This window comes from Cricetulus griseus, chromosome 2 (genome assembly GCF_003668045.3).
Source record: "Cricetulus griseus strain 17A/GY chromosome 2, alternate assembly CriGri-PICRH-1.0, whole genome shotgun sequence".
NCBI classification, from domain to species: Eukaryota; Metazoa; Chordata; class Mammalia; order Rodentia; family Cricetidae; genus Cricetulus; species Cricetulus griseus.
In genome coordinates this window covers 296859621-296877064 of record NC_048595.1, presented here as the reverse complement: position 1 = coordinate 296877064, position 17444 = coordinate 296859621, and the positions used below count along the sequence as shown (strand labels likewise).

At 38.6% G+C, this 17444-nt stretch overlaps 1 protein-coding gene across 1 annotated transcript in view; it reads right to left on the bottom strand.

The window, feature by feature from the left end:
- Nucleotides 1-17444, bottom strand: part of Ell2 (elongation factor for RNA polymerase II 2) — a 66096-nt gene that overhangs the window by 44667 nt on the left and 3985 nt on the right. Inside the window, exon 2 of the mRNA XM_027401851.2 lies at nucleotides 5832-5879. Within this exon, the coding sequence (XP_027257652.1) occupies nucleotides 5832-5879 (48 nt within the window). The remainder of the gene's footprint in view (nucleotides 1-5831; nucleotides 5880-17444) is intronic.

Sequence of the window (17444 nt, the reverse complement as noted above, 5' to 3'; positions counted from 1 at the left end):
TCTAGTCCTTATCCAGAAAGAAAAGCAGGACAGAGATGAGTGGCAACATAAAATTAGAGAAAATGGTTAATTTACAATAGTTTCAAACTATGATTTCATTCATTGGAGATAATGAGTGTCTAGGGGCAGCTAATATCCTTAGCTAAAATGATTAAAAAAAAAAAAAAACCAACGTTTGTGTGCATATAAAAGTTAAATAATTAACTAACACCTTAGATAACTAATACACAAAGAATTGTAATTCAATTAAATATTAAAATAAATGTCTATGCATAAACCACTATAATACTCAAAATGTTAAAACAAAATACCATTATAGGAGAATATAACTTCAAGAGTCTTCTAGTCACATTCAGAGAACAGAGTACCAGCCCCTCATCAGCAGCTTCTGAGCAGACTGACTAGACACAGTTCTTCGCAAAACTAGTGGGCTAGCCAAAGCAGAGACAGCAGGGGGAGAAGCCAGGGGCAGGCATATCATCTAAGAGGAAAGGCAGTGCTAGCGATTTATTTTTGTCTTTGCTGCTTGTTCCAAGCTGATAGTTATCTTTGCTTTCCAGGTACCAAGTGGGGTAGGGAAAGGCAGTCTGCGGAAAGCATGTTCAGGGTGGGTTAAAATTGCCTACTAATTTCAAATGCTGTATAATTTAGTCTTTTAGACCCAGTCTTCTCCCCAGCGCCAGAAAGTAAAATAAACAATTAGCGAAGTATTTCTGAGTGCTGTGCTAAATTCAGAGCTTAAACAAAAAAAAAAAAAAAAATTAAAGCAAAATTCAAACCTCTTTGCTTTGGAGTTAATGATCCCACTGCAAGAATTTATAGCACTATTCAAGCCATTAAAGCTACCAGTTCAACCCATTCAGGTCACACTGTGTCTTTTTGGAAGGCATACATTTAGAACTTGTTTGGCTTGCTTGTTCTGTCTTGAAAAGTGATGTGTGACTGTGTTCCATTCAGTATACAAAATACATAGTATAGATATTTTTAAAAATTTTCAACAGCCTTAAGATAAGTTCTAAAAATTGCACATAAAAAAGTACTATTAGATATAGCCTCTGGAATTGCTCACTCTAAAAGCAAGCAATTAAAAATGACTTCTGAATATCAATCTCATGATAAATATGGAGTTAATATGGATTCCACAATCTCATACCGAGACAATGTTAACATTATTTCTCATTTTTCTGGGGCATCACTCCCTGGACATCATCAGTCCTTGGAGCCACAAACAAATCAATTGCAAAGGAACCACATGCCATCAAATGTGGCCATTTGCTATCCCTGATTTTACCCCAATGACTACATTTCTCACATCTATTTGTGTGTGTAAAATATTGTGTGAGTACACAGTTCTTAATTAGGCTTTTAGAATTTTATATATTTATTGCCAAGACAGAACTTTGACTTTTCTTCTTTAAATATAACACCTTGTTGGGTGGCCTTGAAGTCTAAATTTTCCTGCCTCAGCATCTCAAATGCTGGCATTATAGGTATATAATATCATGCATAGCTAATATATACCATTTTGAACCCACAAAAACCTTTGTTTAAAATGTTGGTTCACAGCAGTCAGAAACACACACAAAGCCCTGTTATTGATGGTCTCTACAGAATAGTTCCACAGAAGTGCTGTGTGAGGGTTCTAGCTAAATCCTTTATTTATTATTAATCCTTTCCTGAATGTTAGTCTGCATTGGTTTGTCAGCTAGAAACTCTGTAAGAGTGAAGACCATGTTTTACCTAGCTCTATTCTTTCATACTAATGCAAAGCTTGTGCATGCTAGCATATGCCTGTAATCTCAGTGCTTGGGAAGCTAAAGCAAAGATCTCAAGGTCCAGACTGGCCTGGGAAATATGGGGAGACTTCACAAAATAAAAGCAGAAGCTAAGCAGGTAGCTGAATGCCTATTATTCCATCGGTTGTCAGGGAAAGGTGGGAGGACCCTTTCCAAGATCAGTCTGACCCAAAATGAAAATTCCAGGCTAGCCTGGGCAACACAGAGAGGCTACATCTAAGAAAGCCAAACCAACCAGCTAAACAAACCAACAAAACAATCGATAAAACCAAGAAGTAAGCACAGTAGTAACTTAACTATGTCACCTAGGTACCAGTTTGTGAAATAACTGTTAGTTGTCTTTTTTATCAATAGCTGACTACATTAAACCCTGAGTGAACTTCCAAGAAACACTCTTTTGGAGTTCTCCAATACAGTGGGAAGTTTTTCTCCTGTAGTAAACTCCCAACTCCAATTGTGTGCTCTTAGAAATGTTCAATCCCTATAAACCTATACAGATTGGGTTTTCACAATGCACTGGAATAGACATCCTTGGAAAAGTCACCTGCTTCACTTTTACTGTTTAATAGGAAGAGAACAGTGCTACTTTTCACAAAGCTTACTTGACTACGAAGATGCAGCTTTTGGAAACTGGTATACTGTATTGTCATTTTCCTCTGAATATTCTTTCTACCTTAAAGATCTCAACAACCCTGAAGTAATAAGTAGGTACTCTAGGTTTGGATTAAATCCGTGAAGATAACTGGCTGATACACACTCAAGAATAAATGAGGATATTTTAGTTGATGTACTTAGTTCCTAACATTCATGAGGTTAGCAATCAGAACCAACTGCTCCCCTACAGAAAACACCTTCAGTGAGCATCCAATTTCCTATATGCCCTTTCCCACTATTGGAAAGAGCTGAGATGTCTCTGAAAGACAGTTTTCATTTTCTGCTATGAAAGCTGCTGCCCAGCTATAGAGGTGAAACCCAAGTAATCAATGACTCTTAGAATTCCACTCTTTCACAGCATACTGCCATACTTTAATGTTTCAGTCTGTATTTATGTAGAAGTTACCATCAACCCTACAGAACATGTTCAAATGGAAAAGCAAATAGGCTTAAAAGCTAATCTGCCAAGACCTAAATTCTGACCTTCTAGAAGCATTACTGAAGTGGGAGAAAATCCTATAATTAGCAATGAGGAAAAGCATAACCATGCAAACTTAGCATGAATTTCATCAGGCAAACAGGAAATATCTGTAACACAATATGTTCACATTTAAAAGGGTAGTTAACAATGTTTCAGCTACACTTCAAATGTGGCATTATCATGGCGGTTAAGGTACATTTCCAATTACATTTGATATAGAAAGACAACATCTCACTAAAAAACAATATCTTTTGTGGGAATACTAAATTTAAACCTTCCAATTTAAAACCCTAAACAGTTTCCACACAGGAAAATGGTGTAAGCATACTTCTGAAGGGTTTTAAAAGCAATCAACACAGGCAATGTGAACTAATCATGGCTCTAAAGAAAAACAGAGCAGTACTGTATAGAAGACCCTCACAGTTATTGCTCTGCATATTCCCTGTGGGCTGTGCCAACCCACTCTCTCCCCTGTAATGAGTCTTTGTTTTTACTAAGTCCCAAAGGGCTGGGGCGAGCTCTGAAAAGGGAAGGGGGAAGGGCAGATGGAATGCAGCTGCAGGCTCTAAAACAATGCTGAGTCCATAATTTTGTTCCCAGGAGAATAATAAAAAGGGCAGGGTGTTGATGAGATAGACAGAGAGCAAGTAAGGTAGAGCCAAGCATCCCACCCTTTCAGTATACAGTGTGTCCAAGCCTCCTTACCACACAAAGCCAATTTCAATTTATTTGCCCTGAAAGCTTACCTGCCATTTTATAACCAAATTACCTTTGGTGGCAAACTATATTTGAGCAAGGGATATAGTGGTATAAGCAATGGTAAACAGTGGGGAGAGGGCTGGACACGTGGGCTCAAGGATAGCTGTGTAGAGAGTTAAGGTATTTGGAAAACAAAGTCCAATGTCTCAACTGTAAGCTGCTTGCTTTGTGGTACCCAGGACCCAGAGTAATGAGTAGACTGCAGAATCCATGCTTCCTCAAGGACTGCATGTCAGAACTAGAATCAGAGTTTAGTCGCTTAAGTATTTATTCCTTGTCATTTTTAGGCTGACTGTAACGTTGTGCCTCCTAAGAAAATGTTCTTTATTTGGATTTTCTTAGCCTGAGAACTCAACCAATTTAAAGAGAAAATTAGGAGAAGCAGCAGTTCCAAAAGAGCAGTGGCCCTACCAACTCCGAGCACAGCTCAGACCTTACTTTTTCCTGCCTGTGTTGCTCTCCCCTTTGCAGAGAAGGAAGAGCTCTCCAAGGCTCTAGGACTCAGGCCTGCCAATGCAGCCTTCCTTCAAATACTACTGATGCATTAAAATCTGCAAGAAACTCTAGAAGCCATAAAACAAACAACTGAACTAATCCCTAAAGTATAGAATCAGCACACAGTAAGTGATCAGCACCTAGGAGGTTTTACACTAAAGTTCAGAAGAATGCTCGTTTCATTTAGGATCCCATCCATGCACACTTAGTTACTAAGGGGAAGAAAGGACTTCATTGTAAAGCTGTCATGTAGAAGCAGAGCTGACATCCACACAAACATCTCCTTCAAGTTAGCATTATACAAAAGATTCAGAGATACTGGACTCTTTAGTCCACTGAATGGTATAATTAATCTGGTTCCAAAGATTTTCAAGTTTTAAGGTTTGGAAAGACTGCATTTATTCACATAGGCACATTTTCATATTTCTGACGTTACAAAAAGCCACGTTTGTAGACTTACAGTGATCAAGCTTATGACCCTCCTCCTTGAGCTTGTCTTTTCTCTAGAAGCCCTAACATCTACTTATAACATCTAAATGGCCATGTGCTAGCATAGAGACACTTATTAGTTCAAGCCAGGAAGCAAAATAACATCTATTTAGTTTGTTAATTTTAAATATCAATAGCAGCAAATAAAAGTAATAGCAGGGCTAAAGAGATGGCTCAGCTGGATAGATGGGGAAGGGCCTAGGCCTGGCCCAGGATGATGTGGTAGACTTTGGGGAGCCCCTTTTGAGGCCTTACCCTGCCTGGGGAGTGGAGGTGGGATGGGTAGGGGCAAGTGGGATGTTGGTGGGGAGGGAAGGGAGAGGGAGAAGGGATTGACATGTGAAGCAAGCTTGTTCCTAATTTGAACTAATAAAATAAAATTAAAAAAAAAAGAGAGATGGCTCAGCAGTTAAGAGCACTTGCTGTTTTTGCAGAGGACCTAGGTTCTATTCCAAGCACCCATGTGGTGGCGGCTTACAACCATCCATAATTCTAGTCATGCTCTTCTTGCCTCCAAGTGTACCAAGCATGCATGTGATGCACATATACACACACACAAGTAAAACATTCATACATGTAAAATAAAAGTAATAAACCTAAAAAAATTTAAAATTAACACCAATGTTATACCAATAAGGTTAATTATCTATTAAAAACACAACATTCACAGGTTCACTTAATAAAGAGTTATATATTATGCTTATTGGTTTTGATACATACACCCAGAGTGTAGAACAAAACAGACATACAAAACTGCCTATCTTAGCAAAGCTCATTCTCTACTTACACATTTAATTTCCTACTTGTATAAAATTAAGAGATTAAGCACATAGGTACATTTTAGAAATATGAACAGCTGTAGTCCTAACTTGCATGGAATTCTTTGTTTAGCTGTGGTAAACACAATATATTTCCATAAAACTGTGATGTTCAATCTTCAATGAAATGGTTCAAGTGCAAGGCACTCCATAACCGGCCCTGAATTTTTTTTTTTTTACATAAAGACAATTCAAGCACCTTAAACATGACAGAAAATCTGATCTAGTCATGAAGTTCAAAAAAATGTGACTGATTATATTGATAGTAAAATGAAAGCAAAATTTTAAAGCTTTAGGGTATAGGAGACAAGTAGTTTTTCCTAAACTGATAATACTCACCCCTTGGAGTCCTTGGAACTGAATTGAAGGTCGAAAAGGAATTAAATTCTATAAAAAAGGAAACATGTAAACTTTAGTTATTATGGCACAGAACTAAATAGTTAAACCTCAAATTTGCGTTTTCTTTGTCTCACAATATGAAAGAAAACCTTTTTTATTACATGTGTCTTCAGCATGTAATCACAGAAAGAAGTGTTGATTAGCTGCTCACATTACTATGGGTAATACAACCAAAATGTAGATTTTGGCAGTATAGCAATCATGATTACAAATTGATTGACATGATTTGCAAGAAAAAAAATACACTAACTCAATCTTTCATAAAAAATTCTTAGTTTCCTATTTTTAATAGGCGTGGGAAAAGGGAAAGGATAATTGGAGGAACTTTGAAAAAATATCAACAGAATGGTGCAAATATAAAATTTTAAATACCCAGGAATCAACTATAGTTCTCTATCCCCCTCTCCATTTTGCCAGAGACTAGTTTTTACTTAAGAGTCAAAAGGCTGCCAGTTCACTCACTAGGAGGGGATAATTTCTTGATAAGTGCTTTGGTTTTTGCTTTTTTGTTTTGTTTTTTGACTAGTATTTCATGAAACACAGTTTGTCAAATACATTTCATTCCCTTATATTCAAACCCAATGAACAAAAATGAAAATGGTGGTATCTGTCTCATTTGTGTCTGAAATAGAGAAGCCTCTATGTGCCCCCTTCAGCCCAGCATGTACTACTTCTGTTACTTTCCTAACACCTTTGCAGATTTGAGCTTATCAGGCTTCTAACAAAGTAAAGAGGGTAGAAAGAGTGTTTTTTTTAGTTTTTTTTGTAATGATAGGGATATCAGAATATACAATAAAGTGGCTTTATTTATAGAACTGGATAATGTCCTAAGGAAACATTATACCAGACACTGGTATTTCAGTCTACCCCCATATTTAACTCAGACCTCAGGAAAGAATCAAAATGCTTCCAGGTGACAAATTCACTTCTTGGTGTAGAAATAGGCTCTTTAAAAAAAGGATTAAAAGCAATTATTATTTGGAAAAAAAAGTCAATGGTGACTCATTCCAATTCATTCCAGGCTCTCATGAAACATTCATGGTTGAATCTCACCCTAAACTGTATCTTCCATGGCTAACCTTACTCTTCCTGAAGTAGATAAACCATGAGCACAGAGCCTGTGGAGTCCCTCTTCTTGTGGAATTATGGTGGCCCTCACAGTATGTTCCCGGATTCTCGGCATTTCTGTCAGTCCTGCCTCCTGTACTCCCCTAATTACAGCACTGAATCAGAGCTGTCCTGAACTCCAACTCAAATGCTGCAGCTGAAATTCTCCATCAAGTTCATCAACTGTTCTGTGGCACTTAAATATAAACTATTTTCAAATTGCTGACTTCTCCATTGCATATTCCCCCTTCCTTGTGCTAAAAGATACCAGCCCTTATTTCAAAAGCCAGAACCTGCCCTTTCCTCATTCTAGATCAGCCCCACCCTGCAGGCCTGCTCTTCTTGTATATGATGACAACTGGATCTCTTCTCCATTCCCCAGGTGTCTTCCTGAAGATGGCTGCTTATTACTGCTTACAGGAACCCATGGCAGCAAGTGTTTATTGACTGACAAGCACTGACCAACCTGCAACCCTCCTACTTTTCTGTCAATGGCTTCTTGACTCTTAAGGCTCACAACCCCAGAATTAACTTACAATCTCTTCTTGCTCTCCAACATCATATTCTGATAGTCAATTACTTGCAATTAGAATCACAAAATTCCAGATCCTCTCCTCCATCCCTGGTCCTTGTGTTCCATTAATAACTAAACTGGTAACAGGATATAGGACTTAGCTTATTAGTTCACCCTACTTTTCTCATACTGCCTTGTCCTCCACACACATCTGCTGTGAGATATGATACCATGGGGGCCTAACCCTCTATGCCAGCATTCACATTTTAGGAGGGAAAAACCTGAGAATGATCAAGCACTAGGTTACATTTACCAGGAAACAAAGTAAGAATTCCAAGGAAGTAGAACATATGACTTAGAACAGATACTAGAAAAGCCAAAGGGACTATGGGAAAGGTAGATCTTGAGTAGCTGATTAGAAAAAAAACATGCTCAAGGGAGTTTCTTCAGGAATAAAGAAATGGTCACTATGTGGGAAGTGGGTAGGCCTGTAGCACAGAAAACTCTTACATAACTGAAACAAAACAGAGGGTAGAAACTAGAGTTCTGAGTCCTGCCTGAGCTCCCTACCCTTGATCTATCTTTGTTTTTAGTTTCTGTCCGCCACAGAAGAGGCAAGACAACTTAAATTTCAGGGTCACCGCTCAAAAAATGTATCGTCTTATCCTAACCCTCCTTACTCTCACTGTCTTCAAGGTGCTAACAATTAGAGATTCACACTTTTCTGAGGAAAACAGTAATCTGAAAAAAAGGAAGGAAGAAGTTAAGCTGTTGAAAGAATTTTTTTTTTTTAGGAAGGCAGCTTTGAAAACAAAGAAAAATGGATTAGGGTAGGGGAAAGCAGGGAAAATAGCTTTGAAAACAGCTCCAGGATTGCTTTAGAATGCTCTCAAAGCAGTGGTAAAGGATTCAATTAGTATGACTTGCATTTGAAACCAACAGGAGATGGTGAACCCACAGACATTCCCACGGTGGAATAAGGTGTGTTGGTAGTTTGAGTATCAATCACCAGAGAAAAGTGATATGAAGGTGACCCCAGGACCAGCAGATATCCATTCCAGTCAGTCTGGCCCAGACTCCCTCAAATTAGGCTTTTATTCTCCTTTGGAGGTTCATGGTCCATTTCAAGCATTTATCACCTGGCAACCAAATAAAGGCCTTCCTCTCTAAGTGTGAGATGGCTAGCCATCCCTGTCAGACACCACTCTCAGTATATATCCCATATATCCCATAGCCTGAAGCAATTCTTCCCCACTGTCTGCCAAAGCAAAGTGAATTTCACAGACATACACATACACATAACATGACTACTCCAAACTAGACTTGCTATCAGGACAGAAGTTCTAAGAATATATGATGCTTGGCTGAGTGGTGGTGGCACATGCCTTTAATCTCAGCAGAGGCAGGTGGATCTCTGAGAATTTGTGGCCATCCTGATCTATAAAGGAGTTCCAGGACAACTAGAGATACACACAGAGAGACCCTGTCTCAAAAAACAAAAACAAAACAACAACTACAACAAAAAGCCATAGGCACTATTTCAAACATGTTAGTTTTTTTGTCCAAGTGGCCTTTTTTGTTTGCTTGGTTTTTTTTCTTTCTTCTTTTTTTCTTTCTTTCTTCTTTTTTTTTTCTTTTTTGCCTAGTTACTGTTAAAAGAGTGATGTTCAGGGCTAGGGAGATGGTTCAGTGGGTAAAGTGTTTATGGTACACACACAAGGACCTGAATTCAGACACCCTCCACCCACAAAAAAGCCAAGCATGGCCATGCACGCCTGTAACCCCAGCACTGGGCATGGAGATAGCCGAAACCATGGCCTGACTGGCTGGCCTGATTAACTGCAACCTGCAGTAGATAGAGATGATTGATTGGTAGATAGATAGATAGATAGATAGATAGATAGATAGATAGATAGATAGAGTAGAAAAGTGACTAAGGAAGACATCTGACGTCAAACTCTGGTCTTCTTACATGCCAGCATGAGAGAGTTATGTGGGTGTGTGCACACACACACATGAAAAGGAGTTATACTCAAATCATTTAAAATAAAATATAAAGCTAGGTGGTGGTGGTTGGGGTGCAGCCACAGCCTTTAATCCCAGCCCTTGGGAGGTAGAGGCAGGAACCTCTCTTGAGGTCAGCCTGGTCTACAGAGTGAGTTCCTGGACAGCCAGGGCTATTCTTGAAAAAAGTAATAAATAAATAAATAAATAAATAAATAAATAAATAAATAAATAAATATAAGTAAAATATAAACCATAAGTCAATTTTAAAAGATGGATGCAGCATGCTAATTTACAATAATGCTTAATTCACTATAAATACATTCCTGTTAGATTTCAAACCTGGACAAATGGCTTAGGTGTCTATTTAACACAACAAGACATACTCTGCCTGTCAGGTTCTCCCATCATCTTTCAGACCCCACAGGGCCCTTCTGTCTGGCACATCTCTGGGCCCTACCTGAACTGCTGGGCTGCTCTTCCCTATATAATCCAATCACTTTGGCTGCCCTCTCTTTGTACCTTTGGGCCTCCAGGTTGCTGCACCTGGTTCCCCTCTCTCTTCCTATCCTCCTCTCCCTACATGACTCAGGGTCATGTCCACTCTGGACTCTGCCAGATATGTATGTCTACCTCTGGCTATGATCTCCCACGCATCTATAAACTTACTCCTCCACCATACCCAGGAGCACTAATGTTTGCTTCCTTTTCCTTCTTATTTCTTTTTTTTATTCAATTCCCATTTAGGAATGGGGTTTGATGGAGCTTCAATCTTTGTTATTTAGCTTTAATTAAATATTTACTGCTGGTGCTCTTGAAAAATCAAGTAACTCTAGGACAGTGGTTCTCAACCTTCCTAATGCTTCCACCCTTTAATATAGTTTCCTTATGTTGTTATGACCCCCATTTCATAACTGTAATTTTGCTGTTATGAATGGTAATATAAATATTTTTGGAGACAGAGGTGTGCAATGGGGTTGTAGCTCATAGGTTGAGAATCACTGCTCTAGGCTTTAATTGAGTATCATTTGGGGGAGGGGTGTAAAACCCTGCAATAGGAAAAGTTTCTGGATGTTCAATGATAAAAATTATTTTCAGTTATGAAAATCAACTTCATATTGAATTAGAACACATGACCAAATGGCAGCCTTGCCTCTGAATACACAATAAATATATTTACATGCATGGTGCATGCTGTCAACACAGTGTCAATGGACAACACTTGAAACATCTCAGCTTATATTCAAAACTGCTGTATGCTAGGAACTTTAGTGCTTTTTGTGTATACAGTACAGCAAAAAATTTCTGCTCTTACTGAAATGTAAACATTTAGCTACAGAAGACAAAGACTCTTGACTTAGGATTAGGATAGGATTTCTAACAATTTCCAAAATGGCCTTATAACATACCTCTGTCATTTTGTACTATGTACTCCTAGCACTGACAATTTTAAAATAAAAATACTGACCAACTTTGAAAAACTTTGAAGATGTCTACATCCTGCAGTATCAAAGATGCTAACAAGACTTTAATTCTTGGTGTAAAAACAAGCATATGATATCATAATAAAAATACATGGTTTTGTTTTAATAAATGGTAAAATTATACAAAAAATTGTCTTAAAACAAAAAGGTAGATCTTGTTTATTATTTTTGGACAAGAAGGGGTCATGTGTGGAGAAAGTGTAAGAAACCCTGGTGTAGACAACACTGAAATACTTAAAAGTAACCCTAGTTTCTGAGATGACCTGCAGGAACAGATAGAAGCAAAGCTCAGCTTTCTTGGGCTGAATAAAAATTCACAAACACTCTTCTTTGCCTCAAATTCTTCAGTAGATGCCAGAATCACTAAGCTTCACAAATCCAATCTTCTATTTTGCCTATCGAGTCAATCCAACCTCATATGGCAGGGAACGAAGGGAATCCCCCTCCCAACTTTTTTTTTTAAAAAAAACAGATTTGGGGGAATGAAGATTATACAGCATTTTAAGTAGTGACTTTTTAGCTATTACGGCTAAATTACAAAAGAGTGAAATAACCAAATCCACATAATGCACTCCTTGTTTTGAAATAGAGCTTTTGAAAAAGTGTAGTTATTCAGCACAGGCCAAATATAAAAAAAAAATACATTGTTCTAAATCTTAAGATTTGAAACAGCTCTTAGGTGGACATGGAAGACAAGAGTCTGAGCTGAAAAACCAGCCAGAAAGTTATTGTGACCCAGACTTGTCCAACAATACTTGAAGCATAATCCCATCATTTCCCCCCAGGAACCGAAAGCTGGCTTTATAATTTTATAATAAGCTTAATGCCAAATATAACTTGTAAATAAAGGCCAATAGAGCTTTGTCCCCAGGAGTCATGATTGCTGGAACAGAAGTAGTGATACGGAACAAGATTAAAAGATCTGTAGCAGCTAAGCCAAATAGGGAGCCATTACAGGAGCTGACACTGGGAAAGTTTGTGATCATATCCAAGGTGGGGCTGGGTCCAATAGGCCATGGGGAGAATAGTGGTCCTGATGAGCAATAATGGGGCTAGGACTGGAATGGTGATAATGGCTGGGGTCAGATTCTAGATATTTTAAGACTGACAAGACTTGATGATAGATCAAATATATCATGAAAAGAAGAGACAAATCAAGGGCTATGAATTAAGTTCTAGACAACTGGAAAATGTGGTCATTAACTGAAATTGGGCTCATTTAGGTGGTACCAGGAGTGAAATCAAGCCAGAGGGAAGATGGTGAGTGGTGAAAATCCCTAAAATTAATTATCTGAATGTATGACCTGTCAAGCAGTAGAAGAGCTGATTACAAATTTGAGACATCTATCAAATGCTGACAATTTGTTACAAGCACCAAAAATTGAATAGAACTTTTTGTTTGTTTTCTTTGTTGTTTGTTTTTTAAAGACAGGTTCTCATAATGTCACCCTGGCAGTCCTGGAACTCACTATGTAGACCAGGCTGGCCCCAAACTCAGAGATCCACCTGCCTCTACCTGTACTGGAAGTAAAGGCATGTGACTAATAGTTTTTTGTTGTTGTTGTTGTTGTTCTTACTGTCACAATTAGTTTTGAGCTAGGGAACTTGCTATACAGTCAAGTTTGTATAGATCCTCTTACCTCTCTTCTTGTGCACTGGGACTGTAAGCATAGGCCACCACACCTACCTTAAAAGGGTGTGATCTAGAGATAAACATTTGCAATTCATTAGTATATAGCTGCTATTCTCAGAACTAGCTGAACTCACCTACAGAGAGTGAATGGATAGGAGAGCTGGGACATGTGATGGCATGCAGGGACGTTCTGAGCACAGAAGAGTCAGCAGAAGACAGAGAAGAGAGGGAGGAAAACCCTGCACCTGTTTTTAATACAGAGGCATGGTCAGCTGGATGGAGTGCCTGTCTTCCTAGACTGCCTTGATTGAGAGAAGACAGGGATGGAGATGTAGGACACCTGGTCAGGTACACTTTCAGGAGTGTGGTAAAGACAGTAGGCTCAGCATATGACAAGTGAAGATACCACTCATCTCCATACATACACTCTCCCTTTTATACGTGTGTGTGTGTGTGTGTGTGTGTGTGTGTGTGTGTGTGTGTGTGTGTTCGTGTTTCCACGTTTATTGACTTCTGTTAAATGATAACCACTTTACTGATGGCAAGGGCTATCTATGCCTAGGTAGGTCAGAAGGTGAATAAAACTGTTTGCAGAATGAATGAATATAATATATATATATATATATATATATATATATATATATATGTTGTAACTGTTGTTCCTATCTCTTAATCTTTCATTACAGGAAAAAAAAATCCTTCTGAGCTTTTATGACGTGGGTACTTTCCTGATCCCTTGAGAAAACATGATTTCTTACATGTTACCTACCAGAAGTAATGATATTGTTACCTAAAGATACACATTAGGCTGGGGAGATGGCCCATTAGGTAAAGGTACTTGCCACTAAACCTGACAACCTAAATTTGTTCCCTAGGACCCTTATAGTGGAAGAAGAGAACTGTCCCCTGATCTCTACAAGTGTGCCTTGTCACACTCATATCCCCACATAAATACACAGGCAAACATAATAAATAGATGTAATAGAATATTAAAGATACACTAACAGTTAGTTAGGTACCCGGATAAGCATATTAAATCCCCAGGCAAGTGGTTCTCAGTCTGTGGGTCAAGACCCCTTTGGAGTAGCCTAAGACCACCAGAAAACACAGATATTTGCATTATGATTCATAACAGTAGCAAGATTACAGTATAAGTGGCAATGAAATAATTTTGTGGTTGGGGGAACCATCACAACATGAGAAACAATATTAAAGGGTTGCAGCATAAGGTAGAGAATCACTGCTCTAGGCAAATCTCACAAGAAAAAATTCAAGCCTGGTGTTTCCCTTCACAGTCCTCAAGCCAAAGTTACCTCCATTAACTAAGAACACTGAATCAGTTCATTATAGCGTTTAACTCTCAGAGACAAGCAATTAGGAAGTCAACACACATTCTCTCTCTCTTCCTTTCCTCCCCAGCCATGTGTGAGGATAAGTGCTTAATTCTACCCCAGAGCCAAAACCAAGACATCCCACCCAAAGAGCTATAGGTGATCCGGAAGAAGTAGTGCTGGCATATTCAGGGCCTTCAGCAATCAAGATATTCAAAATGACACTGAAAATGTTAATCCAGGTATGATATACAGAATTATTCAATTTCAGTAATCACTAATGACAGAAACCACAAGTTCTGAATTTCATGCTAAAGTCAAATTTGATTTTCATATTACTTATGTCCTATGATAGCCATGTTAAAGGGTAATTTATAGAGGTTATTGAATAAAAGAAGTCTATAAAAATAGAAGCAAAAGTGTAAGAGTTCTGTTCAAAGCAACATTTTTTTCTAATTCCAACTTTCCTTAAAACATCAACAACATCCTCAATTTCCATCCTATGAAGGGGCAGGCAATGTATGTCAAACAAACCTCTCTGCCTCAGATTTCCTCTCCTCTCCCCCTCTTTCGCTACTGCTACTCCCCATCCCCACCCCCAACAGGGTCTCTGATTCCTGTAGCTCTGGCTGTCCTGGAACTCCCTTTGTAGAGTAGGCTAACCTTGAACTCACAGGAGTCCTGTGAGTTCCTCTGCCTCCTGAATGCTGGGATTAAAGGTGTGTACCACCCCACCCAGCTTCTCACCTGTTTTTAAATGTGGAATATCTGATCAGCTGATGTCTTTTGAATACCAAACAAAAGATGGGAGTGAATTTTCACCCAAAATGGTACCTATTGCCTTTCTACTTCCCTCCCACCTCCACCTCAAGCTCCTGTTTTTGACTTCCTACCCCCCCTCCCCTTTTTAAGACTAAGGGTACCCTGACTATTATCAATGCCAAGAAATTCCAACTTGCTCTTCCTCCTTAAAATCTTGTTAAGGTCTAGTGAGTCTGTTCATCTCTAATAAGTACCAATAGACCTAGTATGTGTGGCCTAATATAGACAGCACAACCATCTCTGGCTTGGACCACCATATGCCTTCCCAATTCATCTCCTTATTTCCACATTCATTCTGAATACCACTCAGTCTCTCCACAGTAATGAAGAACAAAGTCCAAACTACTCAGTAAGGTAATCAGCCTGCTCCAACCTGCTGGTGCGCCCTTAAACCCAGCTGTTTTCCTCCTTCACTCTGGCTTATGAGGATAGGTTCTTTCTAGAAATCCTCAGAAACAGCCCCAGCTTCTCTGTTCCTTACTTACCCAAGACACTTGGTTGGATGGAGATGTGGTCTCCCAGACCAGCTTCTAGTCACTAAAAATCTTTTAACACCCAAGGCTTACTTCTAAACTAGTAACACGAAAGACTTTGGGAAGCAAAGAAGTCCACGCCAGTCTAATGATGTAATGACTAAGAAAGCAGCAGCCCAATGCTGGAAGAGGTCAATGCATGGTGCTGATTTGACTCATGAGTTTTTAAGTAGCAGGTAGATTAATATAATCTTCCCATGTCTTCTGTTACACAGTCATAGCAATTTGAGAGGTTTGGACCATGATGGCAAAATACTGGTAGAAGCTCTTAAACTTTACCTAACTCTTTCTGAACTTATTCACAAGAGCCCTAATACCACATCAGGAATTACAGATGGCAGCAATTCAGGAAAGAAGAAAGGACATCTTTTTAAAAGATGAAAAAAAAAAAACATTAATACAACAAAGACAGAGAAAAGAGTTCTGTCTGGTGAATCTGACCTGAATTATGCCATGTCTTTTAGCTTTAATTTGGCAGTAGAAACACAGCCAACTTATTATCTTCCAGACTTGCTTTTCTACACTTCTGCTTAGGTAATAGGAAATGTTCTATACAGGAGTGTGATATGTGGAGAGTCAAATGTAGGTTCTATTACATGATTTTTTTCTTTATTATAAAAGCAGAAATGCCCATCATACCATGTTTTAGGGATATCTTCTCAAACAATTCACATATGTTTGGCTGGATAATGGGCCAGCTCCAGAGCTTCTTTATGGCAAAGAAAAGGTTCACTGCAAATTGTTAAAAATGACCCAGCACTGCCTTTCTCTGGCTCTATCACTAATGGCCCAGCAAGTGCTACAGCCTCTATAAGCTTCCCTGAGTGTGAAAGGAGCAAATGAAAAGGCTGAACCTAGGGACTATCCTTGGTAAGCCTCCCTGGAAGGCTATTCCAAGAATTCTACACTCCTTTTAAATTCTTGAACGTGTTCCAAACCTTCATATATCATCTTTTTCTCTCCTCCCAATCTAGGTGCCAAGGTTCCCTGGCTATCTTTTTAGGCAGTCTGGCTACTGCTTTTCTTCAGGAAGGAGCACTGTCTTTGCACTGAGAACTAACTGAGTCATTTGGATAAACATTTCAAGTAGTACAGAATTGGGGCATAAAGTTATCTTTCCTTGTTTAAAAACTACAAGCATGTGAAGATCAAGTGCTGACTGAAAATGGGTCGAAGACAAAAGTAGGTAACATTTAAATTAAATCTAGCTACACTTTTGAAGCCAAACAAATGGAATCTACAACAAACCTCATGGTTTTCCTCAATAAGTACATCTGACCACACTGGCACTGCTGTGGCAGCAAGTCTAGAACCTGAGGTGGCAGCTGGAGAAGAACGTCTTCTGGATTTACAAAGTAGATTGCTGAAAATTATAGACATAATTATTTGGGAGCAAGAAGGAGGAAGCATGGGATAATTATTTTCTGTGTCTTTTAAAAATGATTTACTTATTTTAATTTTGTGCATATTGGTATTTTGCCTGCATGCATGCCTATGAGATGTTGTCCAACACTACTTCAAACAGTGGGTAGTGTCACATGGCCTGAAATCCTAGTACTTGGAAGGTGGAGGGAAGAAGATCACAAGTTCAAGGCCATCCTCAGCTCTGTAGCATTTTCTAGGCCAGCTTGGAGTGCATGAGATGCTTTCTCCAAAAACTGTTGGGGCTACTGTGCAGTGGAAGAGATAGTGCTTCCCTAGCACATGTGAGGCCCTACATTCAATGTGAGGCTCAGGAATCTAAAAAATAAAAATAAATAAAAGACCAAGTTGATGGGCTCAGCAATAACAAAAATCTAAAAAAAGCATTTTGAGAGTTTTTAATTATATAAAGTTTAATTATATAAAATGTCAAAAGTAAGTAAGTCAGCTAAAATGTATTTTAATTTTATATAAAGCTTGACATTTGGGGAAGATATAGAATAGTAATATAAGCTCTCCTCACATATGCTGAGCACAGAAAGACCACACAATCACAGACCATAAAGTTGTAATTTAAGATGATTGGTTCCTTGCCCTTTTAATTCAAAGTCATCTAAGTTTAGACAAAGACTGACATCCTACGTAGCTGTATTAAACATCTGAATTTTCCTTTAAATCATGAAAACTTTCCAGTTATTATTTT